The sequence below is a fragment of the Conger conger genome, chromosome 19 (genome assembly GCF_963514075.1).
Source record: "Conger conger chromosome 19, fConCon1.1, whole genome shotgun sequence".
In the NCBI taxonomy this organism is placed as follows: Eukaryota; Metazoa; Chordata; class Actinopteri; order Anguilliformes; family Congridae; genus Conger; species Conger conger.
Genome location: NC_083778.1, coordinates 16,310,077 through 16,331,243, shown reverse-complemented (window position 1 = coordinate 16,331,243; position 21,167 = coordinate 16,310,077). Strand labels below are relative to the sequence as shown.

Here is a 21,167-nt window from a genome sequence, read left to right as displayed (position 1 = left end):
AGTGCAGAATCCATAAAATAACAACTTGCCAGACACGCCTTCATGAACAATAACAAATTAGCGTAGATAACAGAAAGTTAAGGATCTTTTTTCCCTAAAGTGCGTTTTATTGTGAGCCATGCGTTTCATTTGGAGCAGCATACCGGTAGGCTATCAAAAGATTTTCGCTTTGGTTTGGGATTTAATTTACTTTTGGACTGTTTGATTCTATTGCTAAATGTTGGGACTGATGGGCACTGAAATCTGGGGGCTATTTGGTGGTTCACTGTTAAGTTTTATGTAGTTGAAAGAGTGTCGGGATTTCCACCCGTCTGCTTATTGCGAGCCAAGGCAGCCACTTTCATTCATTCATTGAACGTGCGCTGTGCTGTAAATACATGGAAACCTTATTGCGTAGCCAAGTAGCCTAAATTGAGTTAATTTTTAATTTTGCCTAATTTACTTTTTATTAAATTCGTAGGCTGGAATGCCTCGCGGCAACAATTGTGTTCAAATGTATACTGCTTCAGCCTTTGGCAAGCTACTTAGAAGGGGGCGGCAAGCGACTGGTAGCTTGAGAGCAACGTGTTGGAGACCCATGGTGTAGGACAACGACTTTTCATTGGCAACAGTATTAAACCAACCAACAATATAAAATATTAAGAAGATCTCGTTTATTTCATTGAGTTAAATCGAAACAATGTCTTCTAGTGCTCATGGACTGATGGTAGGCACTACTGGTAGGCAATATTAACCCGGCTTGTATTTGGGGGCCGGCCTTTATTTGTCCAAATCGGCCACGCCCCCGGCTATTATCCGAGGCCCGGTTTCAAATAGAATCCCGGACACAATTTGAGGATTTACTGTACATATATACATACATATGCACGCCTGGAAATCTTATGACTGTTACAAACATGTCAAAAAGGGGGTCATACCTGTCATGAGTAGCTATGAAGGGTAATTTTTAGAAGCACATGCACTTCTCTCCATATAAATAATCTAGGCAGAATTGGGGGATTTATCCTCATCTTTCTCATTTAAAAGCAGCTCATAGTTGGTGCAAAATACTGATTTAAAAATAAAAACATTAATTGAAAGTAGGGGCATTTGCTTCCCAGAACCTTTCAAGCAAGATTCACAATTTTAATATTGAAATCATCATCACACCTTGCAAAGAAACTTCTTTGAGAAAGATGGTGAAACGTTAAATTGATCAATTCCTGGCTGGTTTTACAGACACGGATTAATTTTATCCCTGAATTGAGTTTTCTAGGGAAAATCTCATAATTTATCTGCGGAGCGTTTTCTTAAATGGTGTATTGTTAAACAGCGCTTCCAACTTGCTTTTGATCTAACATTGAGATGAGAATATCACTGAAAACTATTCATACACGAATAGACCAGGATTATTTTTGTATAGAATAAAATAATAATATAGAATAATAATAAGGGTCCACCTGATCAAATATTACATAAAAAGTGTCATAACTGCTAAGATTATTATTATTATTATTATTATTATTATTATTATTATTATTATTATGAGAAAAGTTATGTGGTTTTAACTTCCCCGACTGATGACTGAGTTGTAACCACAGAATTGGTTGTGGCGTGTATTCAGACTCCCGGAAGTGACGTGTTGTATTTTCCGATCTGATGTTTTCTTCCCCGAAAGAATTTAGTTAGAGGAGGAGGAGGCCGAGTTGAAAATGGCCGACGGCGTGGATCACATCGACATTTACGCTGATGTGGAAGAAGAGTTCACGCAGGTAGCGAGCAACATTTATTAATTATTTACGCCGTCCGTGGGTTTATGCTCGCGTGAGTGCAGGTGTCGTTTTTGCATGGCGAGAAACGACTGCGTGTCTCAGATTTGCACGGGAAAGAGCAGCATAAAACTGATGCAGTGGATTTGTGGCGTGTCTGTGGAGCGGGATACGGACCTCCTGGGAGTCTATCGGCAGATCATTTTAGAAATGTATTGTCGCGTGGCAACATTTATGTCTGCTGAATTGCTTCATCTGGCATTTGTTACAAGTGTATTTAAAAGAGCGTATTTGGTGCGCTGGGTCGGTGTGTATGTTTGTTGTTGAACGAGGCGGGCGGGGCCTTACTTGATTACGGTAGTCCGTGTTTCGCTGGCTAATGCTAAATTAATGGGGCTCTTTTAGGCCACTAACTTTAGCTAGGCGACGTTTGCTATTTAACACGGGTAGATTAGCGAGTTTCGTTTTATTTAAGATATATGTAACTTGGCTAACGTTAGCTAATATATTTTTACTCATGTTCCAAGCGTCACTGAGACGTAAGTTAGGTAGTATTGACGTTTTCAGCATCACAGGGATTTTGCTCTTGATGGACGAGCTGACACTAATACAACATGTTAATGTAACAGATGATATAATTTGCGAGAACATTTCACGACGATGATCTAATGTATTATTTATCAGTATTAGTCAACCTAACTAGCTAAATTAAGGTTCTCTGTGCGTTCCGTTCACTTTTACTGGTATGCTCTCAGTAGTGTCCCCAGTAGTCACTCCTGTTCTGTCACTGTCATTGTATGTATGTATGTGTGTGTGTGTGTGTGTGTGTGTGTGTGTGTGTGTGTGTGTGTGTGTGTGTGTGTGTGTGTGTGTGTGTGTACTCAATGTTCTCACTTGCAGATAAGCAAGTAAGGTTTCCGTTATACGATTAGAGGTGTGAGATTGGGGGGGATTGGTACCCAGTCAGGTTTCACTACCTGCTCTGTCTCTGTAAACACATCCCATGAAGTTTTATGCTAACGCATCAGTGCTAGCTAGTTTTTGGATAAAAGCTTGCTACATTTCCATTGAAACAAGCTCCTAAGTTTTTTTGGGATTTGTTTTTAAAAAGCAAAGGTGCATTCCAAATAAGTACATTCCCTGCAAATTCAGGTGATTGTAACAAATTACTTTCACTTTCTCAACCTGGATCTTTCCACTCTTCTACTTCACATCCCTAAAGGGATTTGTTTTCTTGCGTCCACCAATCGGCTGATTATAAACGAGGGCAGCTCCCCTCACCCAGCGCCCTTGCACTGGGGGGGGCAGAGCGCCATCGGACACTCCCGTTAGCGCGCCGCATGTAGAATTTAATCCATTGCCGATTGCAGCGCTTCTCCGGCAAAGCAAACCCAATCCGCTCACCCCCCCCGCCCCCCATTGCCTAGTTCAACTCATCTGTCACTGTGCGCGGAAAGCCAGGATTCTCCGCTGTGGGCTGCACCTCGGAATGGTGCTCCCAGTTCACCCCGCATGCCAGGTGGGGTCGGGTGGGGACAGGTTTGAGAGCTGGCTCAGGGGCGCCCCTGGCGCTCCGCGATTGGCTCACGGACTGTAAAAACCGACGCTCGCCTGGAGCCCAGCCAGCAATGACTGAGATGACGGGATGGGGTGTCCCCTGGAGGTGGGTGGGGGTGGGGGTGGGGGTGGGGGGGGGTCTCTGGGGACTGCTGCTGCCTGTCAGCTGCCCCTGGGGGAGAGAGGGTGCTGGCCTCCAGGGCTCTGAGCTGAATATGGGTCTATTCCCCCCAGCACCCTGTGTGCAGAGCCACCTTTCCATCCACCACGTCCCCCATGGACCTCTCGCTATATTTGTTCAGTTGGGTGGAGGTGGTGGTGAGGTGTATCAATACTGTGAAACTGAACTAGTCCTGGGTCAAAATACTTTTCTGTTCTTTTCTGTGCTTGTCTGGTGTATTTGCACCTATGAAATTATCTCAAAGCCTGCCTTCTGGTCCTCTCGGTTGGCCCAGTTGCCTCAGGCAAGATCAATTCAAAGCAATTACATATACGACTCCAGTCTGATCTGAACAAACTTAGAAGCAGGCTACTGCTTCTCGGTCCTTTTACATTTTGCACCGAGCAGAATCTGGTATGGACACTCTTGCTGTCCGTTTATGTAGCTGGCTGTTATTTTAAATTTACCTGCTGGTGGCTGGTGTTGATTTCACACCCTAGGGCTGGCCTGTTTACCGTGGTGTCTGTTCGAGGTGTGATCGCCTTGGCTGCTCTTGGGGGGAAAGTTCGGTAGCTTGGAGATGGTGTTATTTATGGTGTGTGTGTCTTCCCCTCTGGGTTCACGAGTCCGGGTGGGGGTTTTAAACGGCCTTGTTGATCTTTCGCCGTGCTCTCTGTCGTACAGGAGGCCGAGTACAACGTCCACGAGCAGATCGACCTCTACGATGACGTCATCTCGCCCTCCGCCAACAACGGGGACGCCCCGGAGGACCGGGACTACCTGGACGCCCTGCCCACGGCCGGCGGGGACGGGGGCAAGGGCGCCCCGCCCAACGTGGTCTACACCTACACGGGCAAGAGGATCGCCCTGTACATCGGCAACCTGACGTGGGTGCGTCCCAGGTCTCTCACTGGGCCTACATCGCCGTCCGACCCTCCTGGTCTGCTTTCTTTGAAACGGGGATTGGCAAATCACGGTCCTCGAGGGCTGAGAAACTGCTGGTTTTCCACCCTCCCTTTACCTGGTAGTTGGGTATGAAGACAGTCATTAGCAGTAATTACCCAGCCAGGGTTTAGAATCAAGGACCGGAGTTGATGATCCCTGCTTTATAGGGTCTTTTTTATCATCGGTTATAATATTGAGCCCGTTTCTTTTTTCTTTTTCTTTTTTTTGTTCTTTCTTCCAGTGGACGACTGATGAGGATTTGACGGACGCCATTCGCTCTGTCGGGATTAATGATGTGTTGGAGATCAAGTTCTTTGAGAACCGAGCCAACGGCCAATCAAAAGGGTGAGGCTGTCCTGCCTGATCCGGGCAAAATACTGGCTCTCCTGTAGTACTGTGTGGCCTATATGGTGTAGAATAGTCACTGGGTCGTACTGTCTAGCCTATGAGGCGTAAAATAGTTATTGGCTCTCCTGTTGTACTGTCTGACCTATAAGGTGTAAAATAGTTACTGGCTCTCCTGTAGTACTGTGTGCACTGCAGAGTGTAAAATAGTCGCCAGCTCTCCTGTAGTACTGTGTGGCCTGGATGATGTAAAATACTCTCTGAACCTCCTGTATTATGGTGTCTAACCCTCCTGCAGCAGTGTGTCTAACCCCCACGTGTGTGAACCCCCCCCCCCCCCCCAGGTTCGCTCTGGTCTGCGTGGGGTCGGAGGCGTCCTCCCGGAAGCTTCTGGAGCTGCTGTCCAAGCGGGAGCTGCACGGGCAGAACCCCATCGTCACGCCCTGCAGCAAGCAGTCCCTCAGTCAGTTCGAAATGCAGTCCCGCAAAAGTATGTGGCGCGGCAGTGCAAGCTCAGCGCGGTGCGGCGTTGCATGCGTGGCACGGAGGAACGCAGCCCTGCCACTGGGCAGCAGTGTGCAGCACCCAGCCCTTACCGCTGCGACAGGGCAGCAGTGTGCAGCACCCAGCCCTTACTGCTGCGATAGGGCAGCAGTGTGCAGCACCCAGCCCTTACTGCTGCGACAGGGCAGCAGTGTGCAGCACCCAGCCCTTACCGCTGCGACAGGGCAGCAGTGTGCAGCACCCAGCCCTTATGCTGCGACAGGGCAGCAGTGTGCAGCACCCAGCCCTTACTGCTGCGACAGGGCAGCAGTGTGCAGCGCCCAGCCCTTACTGCTGTGACAGGGCAGCAGTGTGCAGCACCCAGCCCTTACTGCTGCGACAGGGCAGCAGTGTGCAGCACCCAGCCCTTACTGCTACGACAGGGCAGCAGTGTGCAGCACCCAGCCCTTACTGCTGCGACAGGGCAGTAGTGCTTTTCATGCAGAAGTAATGCCACAGCCTCACCGCCAGCTTAACGTGTCCGTTCTCCTTGCCCCTCTGATGTGACTGAACAAGCCGCCGCTGTTTGCGTGTTCTGCACCGAATGATTGTGGAAACCGATCTGATTGGATTTTATTCAATTTTTATTTTAAAAAGGGGACGCACTCTGTAGGCAATAAATTGCCTGCATGAGCAGGGTGCAGCCCTAGCCTTGTGAGGCATTGTGTGATTGGAGTTTTGGTCTTGGCCCTCCTCGCATGCATGTGCCCGCGTTTGTGTTGATTTGTGTTCTGATGCATTGTGGGAAACGTAGTTTTAACACCCCATTGTCGTGTCGCCACTCCTCCCCTCCCCCTCCACAGGTACGCAGTCAGGGCAGATGTCTGGGGAGGGCAAGGCCGGGCCCCCTGGCATAGGCCCCCGCGGGGGCTTCCCCCTGGGCCGAGGGAGGGGGCGTTTCCCTGGCCCCCCCGGCCCCGGAGGCGACCGGTTCCCAGGCCCCGTGGGACCAGGAGGCCCCCCGCCACACTTCCCAGGTGAGCTTTGGCCCCGTCCCGAACGCTCCCAGCCTGCAGGGTGGAGGGGGGGTCCTCCCTCCTCCTCATGGCCACACCCACTCCGAATGCTGCCTGCCCCGCCACCCTCACTCCCACTCTTTTATTTGCAAATGCACTCTCTCACTCTTTCTTTCTCACTCAGTCTGTCTCACTCTCATTCTCTTTCGCTCCACCGTCTCTGTCCTTTTCTCCCTGACTCTCCACCTTTCTCTTTCTCCCTCTTCCTCTCTCCCTTTCGTTCTCTGTCCTCCCGTGCTTCTGCCTCTCCCTTCCCCTCTCTCTCTCTCCCTCTCTTTCTCAACCCCCTTCCCCCTCTCTCTCTCTTCACCACCTCTCTCCCTTCCCCTCTTTCTCTCTCTCACCCCCCTTCCCCCTCTCCCCCTCTCTCCCTCACCCCCCTCCCTCTCCCTCTCTCCTCCCCCGTTGTGTATCCGCTGGCCGGGGGGTGATGGGGTGCCGGTGTTGACTGTCCTTTCTCCTCCCCCCAGGGCCTGGGATGAGGCCCTCCGAGCTCGTTCCCCACAGGCACCAGGACGGCCATCTGATGGACATGAATTTCAATTGCTTCCAGCCCAGAGATGGGAGCTGGCGACCCAGAGGTGAAACGGCCTCCTCTCTCCGACCCTTAAGAGCATTAAGCCCCATTACACCCCATCGCCCCTCCCCTTTACTATTCCCCCATATTGAGGGTCTGCCCTCCACCCCCACACCTCACCTTTACTGTTCCCCCAACAATATCCCCACAAAAAGGCTGTCACCGGTGCGGTTTCTTCAACCTCGGGGGATGTAAACTCCTTTGGACCCCACAAGGGCTGTTTTTGGGAAAGGGTGTATTATGTCTTACTGTGTTTTACCACCATTTCTACCTGCATTTAAGATTCATTTTTTGGGAATGTTATTAGAATGCTCTTCTCTGATTCTAACACTGATCTAACAATCACTACCGGTGACTGGATGCATTGGGTTTCTAGAACATTCCAACATTTTGAGACCTACCTACGATACATTTCAGACTTATCCAGGGTCTGTGGTTGGAGGCAACGGAGTTGTACAGGTCTGAATGTTGGTGCCCCAACTGTTAGCATGTGTTGCTGGGTCTTCTCTTGTCTCTCTGAAGCATGACTCTTACCTTTGACAAACTGAACCTTATTTTCTTTAATGTCTGCGACCAAACGCTTCCTGTAATTTGATATCCGTCTTTCACATCACTGTGGAGGAATGCCCACATTCCTTTGCAGATCCGCTTTAATTGAGACATTTGTAGATTTGGTATGGCATCGGTCTGGAAAGGGTTGCAGAGTCATAATCTAAGGCTTTGGGACTCCACTGAACCACAGTGAGAGCCGGTTTGTCCAAATGGGGAACGCTTGGAACGGCGGTGAATCTCCCCAGGATTGGCTGGCCTCCCAAAATTCCTCCATGGCAACTCATCCAGGATAATAAAAAATGATGGTCACAAATGATCCTAGAAGAACATCCACAGACCTGCTGGCATCTCTAGCCTCTGATAATGTCAGTGTTCATGACTGAGACCTGGCAAAGAAGGGATTTGTGAGCAAGGTGGAAACCTCTGCTAACCAAGAGTAATGTGAAAGCTTGTCTCACAATTGCAACGTATTGTACTGTTTGAGCAGATATTTAGATTGTATTTAGTTATAAATCACACGGTGTTTTGTTCACTTTTTCAGGAGGCCTACAAGGACCACCCCGCCCGCCACCTGGCCCGCCGGGCCCCCCCGGTCCACCCGGGCCCCCTCCCCCAGGACAGGGTCTCCCCCCACCCATGTCAGGGCCGCCGAACCGCGGCGACCGCCCCCCGCCCCCCGTCATGTTCCCGGGCCAGTTCGGCCAGCCCCCGATGGGCCCCATCCCGCCCGGCCCCCCGCCCCCCGTCCCGGGCTACGGCCCCCCTCCGGGACCCCCTCCCCCGCAGCAGGGCCCCCCCCCTCCGGGTCCCTTCCCGCCGCGGCCCCCGGGGCCCATCGGCCCGCCCCTTGCCCTGGCCCCGCCCCCCCACATGCCCGGCCCGCCCCCCGGAGCTCCGCCTCCTGCCCCCCATGTCAACCCCGCCTTCTTCCCCCCGCCCGGAAACAGCAACATGCCCTCCTCCGACAGCCGGGGGCCCCCCCCCAACGACCCCTACGGCCGGCCGCCTCCGTATGACCGGGGGGAGTACGGTCCCGCTGGCAGGTACGTTTAAACCCAGCTCCACCCCCTTCCTGCTTTTCGCGTCCCATCTACCCTCCTCTTCCAGGCTTCCGTCTCCCCTTCCCGAAACAGGCGCGGGGGTGGGAACGCGGTTTCCCCCCGAAGCGGCGGGAGTTCTACATCCATCCGCCCGTTCCCCACCCACGTTCCCTCACTGCATCCTCCTGCTCTCCCTCCCGTCCTCCCTCCTCCCCCTCCCTCATGCGGTTGAGCCCCCGTCAGCAGTGGCACGCGGCATCGCTGACCTCCCGCTCCTCCTCCTCCTCCTCTCCCTCTCCTCCCAGGGAAATGGAGGCCGCGCGGACGCCCCTGAGCGAGGCGGAGTTCGAGGAGATCATGAACCGCAACCGAGCCATCTCCAGCAGCGCCATCTCCCGGGCGGTGTCCGACGCCAGCGCAGGTGGGTCCCGCCCACACATACACAGGCCAATCACTATCCTCTCTGTGCCTGGCTGGCCCAATCACAGTCCTCCCGGTGCCTGGCTGGCCCAATCACAGTCCTCCCGGTGCCTGGCTGGCCCAATCACAGTCCTCCCTGTGCCTGGCTGGCCCAATCACAGTCCTCCCTGTGCCTGGCTGGCCCAATCACAGTCCTCCCTGTGCCTGGCTGGCCCAATCACAGTCCTCCCTGTGCCTGGCTGGCCCAATCACAGTCCTCCCTGTGCCTGGCTGGCCAATCACAGTCCTCCCTGTGCCTGGCTGGCCAATCACAGTCCTCCCTGTGCCTGGCTGGCCAATCACAGTCCTGCCTGTGCTAACTCTTCTGAGGATATGTGTAGGTGTGTGTGACTTCTTGAGAACGTGAGATGCATATTATTTATTTCATTGGTTGCTCCAAAACGTGGAAGTTGAAGCACCTGAGGGCTTTGTAACCCAAAGCAGCTGATCATTTAAGAATCACAGCACATTTTCCAACTCGACCCACCACGCCTTTTCCAGTGAGACCTACGCAGTTTCCACCGCTACAGGCAACTCGTCAACCGGTTCTGCTGAATACTAAATACAGTTCAGGGTCTCGGTGAGGTTTGATATTTTTGCCCCACTTAAAAAAGGGAATGCCTTTTCTGCACCCCATAACTTATTAAAAAAACGCCCTCAAATATTTTCTGGTGTGGAATTGTAATTGTAACTCAAAACTTAGAAAAGACTGCTTGTTCTGCGAGGGTGAGTGTGCCATCGTTTCAGGTGCCCGTTGTGAATGTTGTTTGTTTTCTTTTAACGGTCCCCTTTCTGCAGCGGACTACGGCAGCGCGATCGAAACGCTGGTGACCGCCATCTCGCTGATCAAGCAGTCGAAGGTGTCGGCGGACGACCGCTGCAAGGTGCTGATCAGCTCCCTGCAGGACTGCCTGCACGGCATCGAGTCCAAGTCCTACGGCTCGGCCTCCAGGTACGCCCCAGCAGCTGGGCTACGTGTGTGCGAGTGTGTGCGAGTGTGTGCGAGTGTGTGCGAGTGTGCGCGAGTGTGCGCGAGTGTGCGCGAGTGTGCGCGAGTGTGCGCGAGTGTGCGCGAGTGTGCGCGAGTGTGCGCGAGTGTGCGCGAGTGTGCGCGAGTGGACAGTGGCTGCACCTACTGGTCTGTGAGCTCTAGTGTGTGGAGAGTGTGTGCGAGTGTGGGGTGGGCTGAAGATGGCCGTCAGGTTCGTGCAACCGACAGGGTGAGTATCTTTCTTTCCAGGCGTGTGTATGTCTGTGCACGTGTCAGCTTTTACATGACTTGTGAGGACATTTAGTGATTTGTGCGAGTTGGGTGTTCAGTGCTGTGGTTGCTGTGCTAGTTATGAGGGCCTGCATTCCCCCCAGAAGGGAGCGGTCTCGGGAGAGGGACCACAGCCGGTCCCGGGAGAAGAGCCGCCGCCACAAGTCACGCAGCCGCGAACGGCACGAGGACTACTACCGCGAACGCAGCCGCGACCGGGAGCGGCACCGCGAGAGGGACCGCGACCGGGAGCGCGACCGCGAGAGGGAGTATCGCCACCGCTAGGGACAGGTGCGTAACCCGCCCGGTCCCCCCCACCCCCCCCACCCCGAAACCCCTCCCCTCTCGCCCAGCAGGCGACTCCAGCGGTGCATTGTGGGGTGGGCAGAAGATGGCCGGCCAGGTAGGTGCAACCAACAGGGTGAGTAGCTTTCTTTACAGGTGTGTGTATGTCTGTGTGTGTGTGTCTGTGTGTGTGTGTGCCTGCTTTTACATGACTTGTGAGGACATTTCAGTGATTTCCAGTGCAGCTTTCTGTAAGTGCACACTACTTCCTGTACCTCACTTCCTGTCGAGTATTGTATAAATGGGGGTCTCTACGTCTGCTTCTGCAGATCTGCAGGGGTTGTTGGCTTTCTGTTTCACCTTAACGTTAGCGACCGTATCAGGCGCAAGATACCGGGTGAGGTTTACTCTATTGCGCTGCTTTTATCAATCAAAGATATCCTGAGTAACAACTGTAGCCAGCAAACCCTGTGGCTCTCCAGGACCAGGGTCGAAAACCCTTTCTGGTATATTATAGAATTTGGGGTGTTTTTCTTGCTGTCCTAGTAAAAAGAAAGGTGATATTCTGTTTTTGGAGTGCAATTTGAAATTACGCCCTGTACGATCAGTTGGAAACTTATTGTTAGAAAATGGCACTTTCATAGCATTGTATTTTATATTATTTGTCCACTGGAGATTATATTGTTAATGTTTTTTGTGTTTGATCTAACCTATGGTAATGGCCTGCCTCCACTTTGAGCTATACTGTCCTGGCAAACAAACATATTTTGACTGAATCGTTAACAGGGAATTTTCAGCTAATCTCGATGGTTCGATTTAACGTTGGGAAGGGTCTTCATCTCCCACCCTAGTTTGTTGCTTGTATTTCTAAAATGATCATTGTTAAACAGATTGTATTAGATAATGTGTAGCTAACACTGGAAATTTCTTTTGGACCCTAAAGTCCTTAGAATTCTCACCCCACCTCCATTTTTTGAAAGAAATTTCCAGGATTTAAGTGTGGGGAATATTTGGTTAAAACAAAATTGCTGATTGCCAGTGATTGATTTTAATCTCATGTGCATTGGTTAAAAAGCTGCCTGTACAATTTGTAGTCCTGGGCCCTAAATGTAATGTTTTTATTTTTTTATTTGTATGCTACTAGACAAGCTTGTATTGTGTATTCGTAAGTCGTCTTGTGTGTTTGTGTGCGTGTAAGACAGAGAGATTGAAATTATTGGTGCTCCCATTTCAATTTGAAATGTCTATGTAGTTTTTTCTGTTCTGCTGTTTCTTATGGCCAACTTCAGCAGCAGGAGTTTGAGCTGTCTGTTCATTTATTCAGTTTATGGTCCTCCATTTTGAATGACACATGGCATTATAAATTGCTCGGGGGTTCGCATCCATCTTGTACCCAACTGTCCTTTTATATATGGCACAGACTTGGCGTTTAAACAATTTCAGTCAGGTCAAAAGTTATTTAGCATGTAAATGGCTTTACAAATTTAATTTTGTGGTACAGAATGACCTGAAAATCCACACTGTGTGTTTTTACACATGTTATTGGAAGACTTGATCTTTCCTAATCTCTGCATTGTTAAGGGTTTTCTGCTCTTTGTCCCTCGTTGTCTTTTTGCGGTGACTCTTCGTCCGTGTACAGCCAATGGCGAGAACCTCTTGTTAATTTATCCGTGTTCATATTGCCGTAATTCAGAGTTCTGTCTGTAAACAGGGCACTTTGCCCTGTCGTATTAAGGCCAGAAGAGTTGCCGCAAATTGGCTGTCACATCGGTAGTTTTAATTTATGCTGCACACAGTAATGCTTTTCAATTGTGTGGGGGTGAAGGAGATTATTACACTATTGTGCAAGTCAAAGATCCTCAGTTGGATGTAGTTTTATTTTTTATTTATTTTTTTCCTCCAAAACTGGCCTCATTTATGCATGTTTCAGCTTTTCTCCCCCAAAATGTTCAAAATGTAGATTTATATATATATATGGCTTCAGGTATATCAGCTTTAAATACGTGTTGCATTTGGCTGTTTGTACTTTGGCACCTGTCTATAAAAAAAAAAAAAAAGCAAATAAGAAAAAGTTTCACGTGTGTCGTGCTGAAGTTTTCATGACTGTGGACAATAATTTTCAGACCATTATGCCAGTGTTTATTCAAGGTATGATGACCAAAAGTTGTATTGCTTTTTCTCAGGGTACAATAATCATTGCAATTAATCCTTTGGTAATCGCTATATATGACAATAAAATTATGTATTGCGGTATTTGGTTCTAGTTTCATTTTTCTTTTACTCAATTACGTGGTTTTTCATAATTGAACCCCGTACTGATTCTGGATATTTGCAATGTAGTTCTATATATTCATGCTATGAGTTACTAATGTTACTAAAGTTTAATCTGAATGCATAATATGTTATAATTATTCGCAATATTACATATTTTGCATAAAATTAGTAAGGCCAATGTTTTTTGGTTTTTACCTGTAAATTAGTGTGGGACGGTCCGTGTTAATTGGGGAAAAAGATATGTTTTCGGGACGGGTTTAAACTGGAGGAACGGCTATCGAACTTGGAGTCACCTCAATTGGATTGTAAAATCATTGATTTGAAGAAGCTACTTTTCCCAAATTTGGACTTCTCGCACAGGGGCCACTTCTTCACGCATCTGGAAAAAGCATCTGTTAGGGGTGCCAATGGGAGATTAAGTCTAGGTTTGGTGGTTGTTGTAGGATTTTGTATACTGTTGCCCAAGAAGTGGACTTCATCTCCCATCATTCCACTCGTGATTTGCATTTTGAATTTGCCCCTCTAGCCCGCGACTGGGCCAGTCTATGCCAACTCCAGATGTTTGCCCTACAGCATCTCTTTTTCTGTGAGTTGGTAGATGATTGTGAGAGATAAAATTCCTGAAAACCTGAGCTTAATACTCTTATTTTCTTTTCCCAGTAGAGCCATTTAAAGTTTGCTAGATGAAAAGCATTGTACAGTTGTGCTGGCTGACCCTTCGTGCCCGGAGGACTAGGTAAAAAAAAAAAAAAAAAAAAAATCCAGGGTTGACTTACCCTGTGATATGATCAAAATTAATTAAGAAGAAAAACACAAACCTTGTGAAAAAGCATGTCGAACCCCTTCAGAATACAAAATGTGTGGGTATTAGTTCAGGAACTCAGACTAGGAACATCTACTGCTGTCAGAAATGAATGAGTTTGTTTGAATGTTATGCCAAAAAGTGAGTGGTGTATGTGTTTATTCGACTAATTAACAAAGTTGTCCATGTGTACTTGACCGTTTGTGATTGGAGAGAATGTCTTATCTGCACTTCTTTGCCCTGTCTCCTTAGGGTAGCCACTGAAGAGCTTTTTGTGTCAGTCTTGACTGTTAATGCAACCCTTAACGTTTCACTTGGCCTTACAGGTGCTCTTGCGCTCAGCAGAAATGACTTAGCTGTTTTTCCAGGTTTACCTGTATCGCCTGTGATGTTCGAGTAACCCCGCTCTGTTCCAAAGTGTTGACTTTTCTCTCTCGAATAATGAATGACTGCATACTGTTGTGTCTGGCTACACTGATGTCTGTTGTGGGTTTCGATGCAGAGGGGAAATTCACCTCAAAACAAATATGCTAGCTGCGTATTTAGTTTTGTGGGGACGCCTTACCGACAATTTTTTTTTATTATCGCTGCCATTTCCAAATAGTTTTGAGCCTCTGCTTTATACAGCATGTTACATTTCATCAGAGCAATTTGGACATTTCAATTACAAATGCAATAATTTTTCACAAATGAGTTAAACAAATTGGCGTTAGTTGCACAAATGCGAACAAGCAATGCCTATAATTTTTGGGTGGAATTCCCCTTTGGCACAACCTGGTATTTACTGAATAAACCTATCAGTCCTTGAAAATCAGTCTTGTTCAATATTGTTGGTTAAGGGGAAATAACATCTAATGAAATCGGTGGAAAATTTTATCCCTTTTGAAGAAGTTGGTTTTTTGGAATGTTTTTTGCTAAATTCTAAGTCGGTGTTCTAGAACTCCATTGCTTTCACATTACCGGCTGTGATTGTTACATCAGCGTTAGAATGTTCAGTTGAGAACATTCTAATGACATAGTTGTGATCTTAAATGCCTTAAAGGGTCAATAATGTTGCACACGAGTCTTCAGTCTCAACTCAGTCTGATTTTCCCAACTTGTTTACCATGTAAAGGATTCTTAAACCCATCAATTTTGGCAAACCACTTCGAGTTCACGCATGCATGAACATTAGACAAATTATAACATTGTAGAAACAGCAGGCTGATGGATTAGGTGCTTTTGAATGTGAACCGATTTCAACATTTCTCTGATTTATTGGGTTGAGCTTTCCTTTAGACCGTTCACCTGGTGATCGAGTTGGGGAAATCAATCCAAATTGGGGCTTCAGCTATTGAGTTGAGCGCCTCTATGTGCAACTGCATCTTTAAGAGCTTTTTTGGGCAAAAATATTCCAACAAACGCAAAAGCCATGATGACATGAGTGCATTGTTTGTTCATCACGTTTGGTACTTTTTCATGTGTTGAATGGAAATCCTCAGAAAAGATGTGACCGTTTCCTGTATTGTCTGTACAGATTGCATGCATGTAGAGCTTCCTCCCTCTGTTTGCACGCTTATAAAGCTGTTTAGATGGAGCGTTTATACTGTGTTCTCATATGTGTGGAGTATTTTAATTTCTCTGACCAGAACCCCTGCGGTCATGCCCCCCCCATCTTAGATCAGACCCCCACCGTAATAAACGCCAATCTGGGAGAAGGAGTTTGACTGTATTCTGTTCTCACTGAGCACAGTGATTTTATTTAGGAAAACGTTTACCATTCTGGATTTATGATTTATTTATTTCTTCTTCCCGTGATTTTTCTAATTGCCCGTATTTCAGACGCACGGCCTGCTGGCCTCTAAAAGCCTCCGCTTGTCCACTGTGACGATATTATCTAGCAATATCTTCGGAATAAATTAGGATTGATCAGATTCTTGTCACAGGTGAATTTCGGTACTAAATACTGTTCGCCTCATCGTTGCTTTTCGTCTACTTTTGGTAGTCTAACTACTTAAACACCTCTGTCATAAAACACTTTTGACCATATTTATTAGCATTCATAGGTTAGGCATTTCATTTCTGAAAAATGGTCCACATCAAATATGTTTTGGCCTGCGATTAATGCAAAATTGCCTGTTTTACTTCTTCAACTCGTCTCTTAGTGGTACATCACCTCTTGGTAATTAGCAGTAATTCTGCAGTAAGCAGACAACCAACATACTGAATATTGGCTGTGGTGTGTCCCTGTTACCTCAGTCCAAAGCCCTATGATTTAACTTTGTCTATAAATTGTGGCTCGCCACAGAAGCTTTGCCGAATTCGGTAAGCCCTGGCTACATGTTGGGCGACTGGCCGCACAACCAATTTTAAGGTCCATGAAGGTCATGTATTCACACACAGCCCCGCAGTCTTATGTATTATTTTATAATAGTCAGTTTACTGATGATAAACATTGAGTGGAAATATTCATTGGACTGATCCCCAAAATGTTAATGAATCTGAATACGATCTGACTTTCTAGTCAGTAATCATCCATTCCGTGTATTTTTTCCGCTACGATCTGTCGACTCCAAGTTGAGTAACAGCGTGGTCCTTACCGTATTGCTTGCCACGTTCCAAAAAAGGGACCGTTTCTCAACGAGCGGTTTTGTTTCGTTTCTTAATTCCTTTTCACCAAAATGCTTTTCAATTTTTGTTTTTTTTATTTTTATTTTTAAGTACTGACGCGCTTGCATGTTGGTGTCTGACTCCGCCCCTTTCTTCCGTTTCCTAGTTAGTGAGAGATAGTCAATGCTGTGTCAATCAAAACCAGAATGATGTGTCAATCAAACCAAACTCCGCCCTTCGTTCTGACACATTTTCAGCTGCAGGAGGAGGATCAGGATCGCAAGTCACGCCCCCTCAACCCCCCCACCCCCACCCCGCCGGCCCCCACAGGGACACGCCCACAACGTCTGTCCGTCCATCCGTCTGTCTGCACAGCCTCGGAAAGGAGCGACTCATTGTCTAAAGCTTCGGTGACAGTCGTGTAAAGCAAATCTCACTCATGGTAAAAACGAAACAAAAATGAATCATTGAAAAAAAAAAAAAAAAAAAGTTATTTTTATTTCTTTTTTTTTTATGTTGCTCATATGTTTTATTTGATACTGAATAAAATAAAAGAAAAACCTGTGATTAAAGGTGACTGCTTGGCAAAATAAAAGAATAGGCCTTTTCTGCACAAAGACTTAGACATTTTTGACAGCTCATAATGTATACATTGTTAGACATTTTTTTAATGGGTTTTTTTTCCCGTTTTTTTTTTTTTCTTTTCATTCTTTCTCGCCTAACTGTGTTGCAGTGTTGTGTCCCTTGTTGGGATATTTGTCTGTAAACCTTGATTATTAAATATAGATTTAGCGTTGTAATAAACTGTTTGCTGGGGCTGCTTGTTCATATGCTGTGGAGTTTCCCCCCCCCCCCCCCATGCATTCCTCCAAACCCGCCAGTCCCCCCCTCCTTCATCCCTGTCCCTCAGGTTATTTCATACTGAATTCTAGAACATTCTGTCGCACTTTGGCCAGTACCAACTGGGGAGCAGGGGTGGAGGGGGTTATGGTCTGTGTGCAAGGGTGCCTGTCAAAAAAAAAAAAATTTCACCTCAACCAACTTCACTGCACTGTTCCAAAATGGGGAAGGCGTAAGAACTAAACCAGTTTGGTTCTGAAAATATATGCATTTATAGTGATTGTCGTAACGCGATACTACGTACTTTTACGTACCTTTTTTCTGTTTGTTCTGTGGTAGAGGTGCTTGTGTACCTTCGTGCATACACTGTGAATTTGCTGGAAAATCTGGCACATTGATAATCGAACACCGAAATGTATGTATTTGCTGTGAACAGTGATGTGATTAATGTTCTGTTTTTAATGTTTTTTTTTTCGGGGGTTTGACTTCTGACATGACTGCCAACGACTCTAAATGTGTTGTTTTTTTGGGATGAATTGATTTGGGGGCAACCATGGTACTTGGACACAGACCATAGCATTACGCAGAAGTCATGTTAAGTATGTAAATGAAGAATGTGACACGTTTTATAGATGCCTTATTTCGAGGAAATACTTAAAGGTCTTAAGCGGTTTTCCGTTTTTCAGATTTTTACTGTTGATTCAATCAAGCATTTACCAAGCTTAAATTTTGGTACATTTCAAACATTTATTGACGATTTGATGATGGGGGAATGTTTAGATGAAAATGATGGAAATTCTCAGAACATCAAGGTCTTTTCATGAATGGTCTTAACTTAATTTAAATTGCTCCACGCTGTTTCAGAGTCCCTCGTGTCATTTTGAGATATTCAACAGTGGCTAGTTGAGTACTTTCACTGAACATTTAAAAAAACTCTAGTACAATCATGGCAACTACGAGGTGAATACCAAAAATGGGTTTTGTATCTATTTAATGCCTTCCATTTGTCAACTTTCTATGTCCGTGATATGTTTTTACCATTGTTTTTTTATTTATATTCAACTTCCCAAGCAATTGGTAACTATCTGTGCCTCACAGGTATATTAAATCTTTGAGTTATAACAAACTAAAAATGTATTTTGGGGTGTGAGATGATTCGGCAAAGCCAAAGCATACCGACTATAATACTAGATGCAATTGGTGGCCATTTTCTTTATTGGTTATGGGTTTTAAGGCAGAGGGTGTGGATAGAGTGCGTAGCATGAGGGCACAGCTCCAAGCCTCTTGCAGCCAATCAGGTGTCAACATTCAAGCCTTTTGTGATGTCACACCCAGTATCTGTTGAGAATTTGTTTGCCCGTACCCAACTTGCTTTGTAGTGGTAGCTTCTAATCAGAAGATTAGATCTGTTCTCCTGATGTCTCCTAGTTGTAATTATTTACAAAAATCCATCAAATTTTGTTTCTTTTGTAAATTACGTTTTCCCTCAATCACAGTCATTTAACCAATAATGCCCTTAGAGACCTCAATCTTGTGGATAAAAAAAAAAAATAGCTGACTTGGCTTCTCTACTTTTGTCCCTGCTAGCTTGTAAATATGAAAACTAAAATAAGAACTTGTTTTTTGTTTTTTCAGATGTTACTTAGAGGGTTTTATCGTGGTTAATTTTCACATTTTTCAAAAATGAAAGGTTGTCCAGTGTTGCTTCTGAACAAAGTCGGTACTTGATGGGGCTTCCTATCTCCTACCATTGTAACGTGTACAGGAGAACAGGGTGGGCATGTTTTTAAAGATGCACTGTCCTGTTATGTCCTTAATAAACTAGATTTTGCTACCTCTTGGGAACACAGGAAGTCTTTCTGAAAATATCTCCCTTCGTGTTTGCCCCTCAAACTTTCAGAAATCCACCCAATTTGTTGTGCGACATGGTTATTGATGACATTTCTGTTTTAATTTGGCCAAAAGTGTTTTTTTTATGGCATTTACTCACTTGTGTGTTTGACGTCTGTAGATGGTTAGCCCTCCCCATGTATAAGGGACTTTCATAGTGAACCTGTTGATTTGAATCGCACTTCTGATCTTCCTGTTTACTGTATGATTGTGTTGTTGCTTGGTAGTCCAGCGGACTTCAAAGTTGTCAAAACAGTCTTCCACTTGTACATCAGTATCGAAGGGACACCTGTGCCTGTATTCATAGTCTCAGGGCTGCAGCACTGATCTCGGGTCAGTTTTGCCTTTTAGCTCATAATGGATCCCGTTGGGTTATAGACCTTGGAAAACTGCTCCCAGATCAGCTATTCCACTCCTGAGATCCTATGAACACAGGCCCTGGTTTGGGGGTGGGTTTGATGTAGCGCAGTGGCCTCGGTTCGGTTTAAACTTGAGCAGATGTTTCTTCTCTTGGACATGTTGTGCAAACTTTGTGTTCATATTTGAATCCTTGGGGAGATGCCAATTTGTAGAAACGCCGCAGTTTAATTCTCTCTACCCATAATTCCTGCTTGGATGCCAGTTCTAACGTCGAACTTTGACCCTTTAACATGGCTGCCCAGTCCAGGGACCAGAAACTAAAAGTCCTGCCTTGTATTTCTCCCACCCGTGAGCTGGGGAGGGTCTGAATTTGGTATTTTCTGAACCTGCATCTTGCATCTCTGCGGCTGAGCTATTTAGTTACCTGTGATGTTCCAAGCTTTTATAAATGTCTCAAAATTGCCGTTTCAATGGATGTTTTGGGTTAGTTTTTCAATAACCTGCTAGTTCGTAGAAACGGGTGTGCCACGTTAGGGTTGAATTGAAACCCTGCAGGGCAGTAGGAACACGTTTGGGCCGCCCTGCTTTCTAAGTGACTGGTAAGGCTGTTTTTCAGCTGAAAGAACCATGGGGTAGTTTTGTCGGCACGGTAAACTGAACATGAAGCTTGAAGCTTGTAGCTTGTTATCCGCCTTTGCCTCACTTCATTGTTTTCAGTCCTCACGAACAGCGAAGCTCCAGCATCAGGTAAGTTCTGGGTCCTCGATCTCTGCCGATGGATTTCCACGGACACTGGCCAGTTTTCTGGGCTCAATTTGGACATCCCGGATCTCCTTTCCTCACAGGTAATGTGTGGTTTGACGCCACTTTTCAAACCATACTTCCACAAGGTCTTGTCGAGACGGTATTTGTCGGCTACTGTAACTGTTGTCTGCTAAAAGCCATCTGAAGTTTAGAGATCCCCAGTTTAAGCTCTTCTCCAATCTATAGTTTTGCACTCCTCAGAGACAAGATTTTGAGGACGTGAGTTTGTGTTTTTACCGAAGTCCTGTAGAGTTTTTACTGTATGCTGATTTTACCCTCTGTTCCAAATTAGACATTGCAGGATAAAAGGGGTGGTTGTATCTTGGGGCTGAATTCCTAATTTTGTCTGTTCTGCAAAGGCTTAGCCATGTTTCTGTCTTGCGAATGTGGAACTGTGCATCCAGTCCCACCACTGTAGACCATATATCCTGTGTCATCTTTGCCATGTCTTTCCTGGTATTTAAATAAGCTCATACAGAGCATTACCAGGTTGCACTGAACTTGATGTGCTAAAATCTTCTAGCGTGTCATTTTTTAGCATGTCCATGTCCATGTGTTGTTAAGGACAACCCCTTGTGTTACTGTCTACAGTGTTTAAAAGTCTCCTTTTGTAACACAAGTTACATATTTGCCATGTGGAAGTAGTAACTTTGACACAAAATCTGTTGAAAGTAACACAAAAGTAATGACAGGAGTGTTTTTAATATTAACTTTTTGAGTGTATGGCTCCTTGCCACCCTTTTGCATTTATTACCTTTACATTTTTATGACTACCCCCTTTGCACCACACTAAATAAAAGTTATTTCATAAAAATACATTTTGTGTTTGGTTGTGTACTTGTAACCCTTTTTAAATGTTTGTCTTAACCGCAGAAAGGTGATTATCTTTTTTTTTTCTTTTCTTTTTTAACAATTTCTCTCAATTGCCAGAAGTGCGAATACTCATCCGTGTTTTTTTTTTTACTGTAGCCAGTATAGTGTTTCACATTAGAGCTAATTCAATAAATGAACTCGTTCTGTAAAGCGCATAATTACATTTTTAGGAAATGGCGGCCCTCTGGTGGCGGTTATGGTAAACGTAGTTGGTCCGTGCAGCGGGTCGGCGATTATCTCCGGTGTT

General features: G+C 46.2%; 1 protein-coding gene across 5 annotated transcripts; it reads left to right on the top strand.

Annotated features, from left to right (window-relative positions):
- The first annotated feature begins 1,640 nt into the window (after positions 1–1,640).
- LOC133118895 (cleavage and polyadenylation specificity factor subunit 6-like) lies at positions 1,641–20,863 on the top strand. Of its 5 annotated transcripts, XR_009706453.1 has the most exons (12): positions 1,641–1,751; positions 4,150–4,356; positions 4,652–4,755; positions 5,100–5,245; positions 6,102–6,275; positions 6,785–6,895; positions 7,985–8,486; positions 8,789–8,904; positions 9,741–9,894; positions 10,308–10,494; positions 13,423–13,498; positions 16,411–20,863. XR_009706453.1 is itself a non-coding variant. In XM_061229172.1 (11 exons), the coding sequence occupies exons 1-10, from the start codon at positions 1,692–1,694 to the stop codon at positions 10,486–10,488; spliced, it is 1,728 nt and encodes a 575-aa protein (XP_061085156.1). In that variant the 5' UTR covers positions 1,641–1,691; the 3' UTR covers positions 10,489–10,494; positions 16,411–20,863. The 5 variants fall into 5 exon arrangements, 4 of the variants coding, with proteins under 4 accessions (XP_061085156.1, XP_061085155.1, XP_061085153.1 ...); XM_061229172.1 differs by lacking the exon at positions 13,423–13,498 and having other exon boundaries at positions 5,100–5,218; XM_061229171.1 differs by lacking the exon at positions 13,423–13,498 and having other exon boundaries at positions 10,311–10,494.
- The last annotated feature ends 304 nt before the right edge of the window (positions 20,864–21,167 follow it).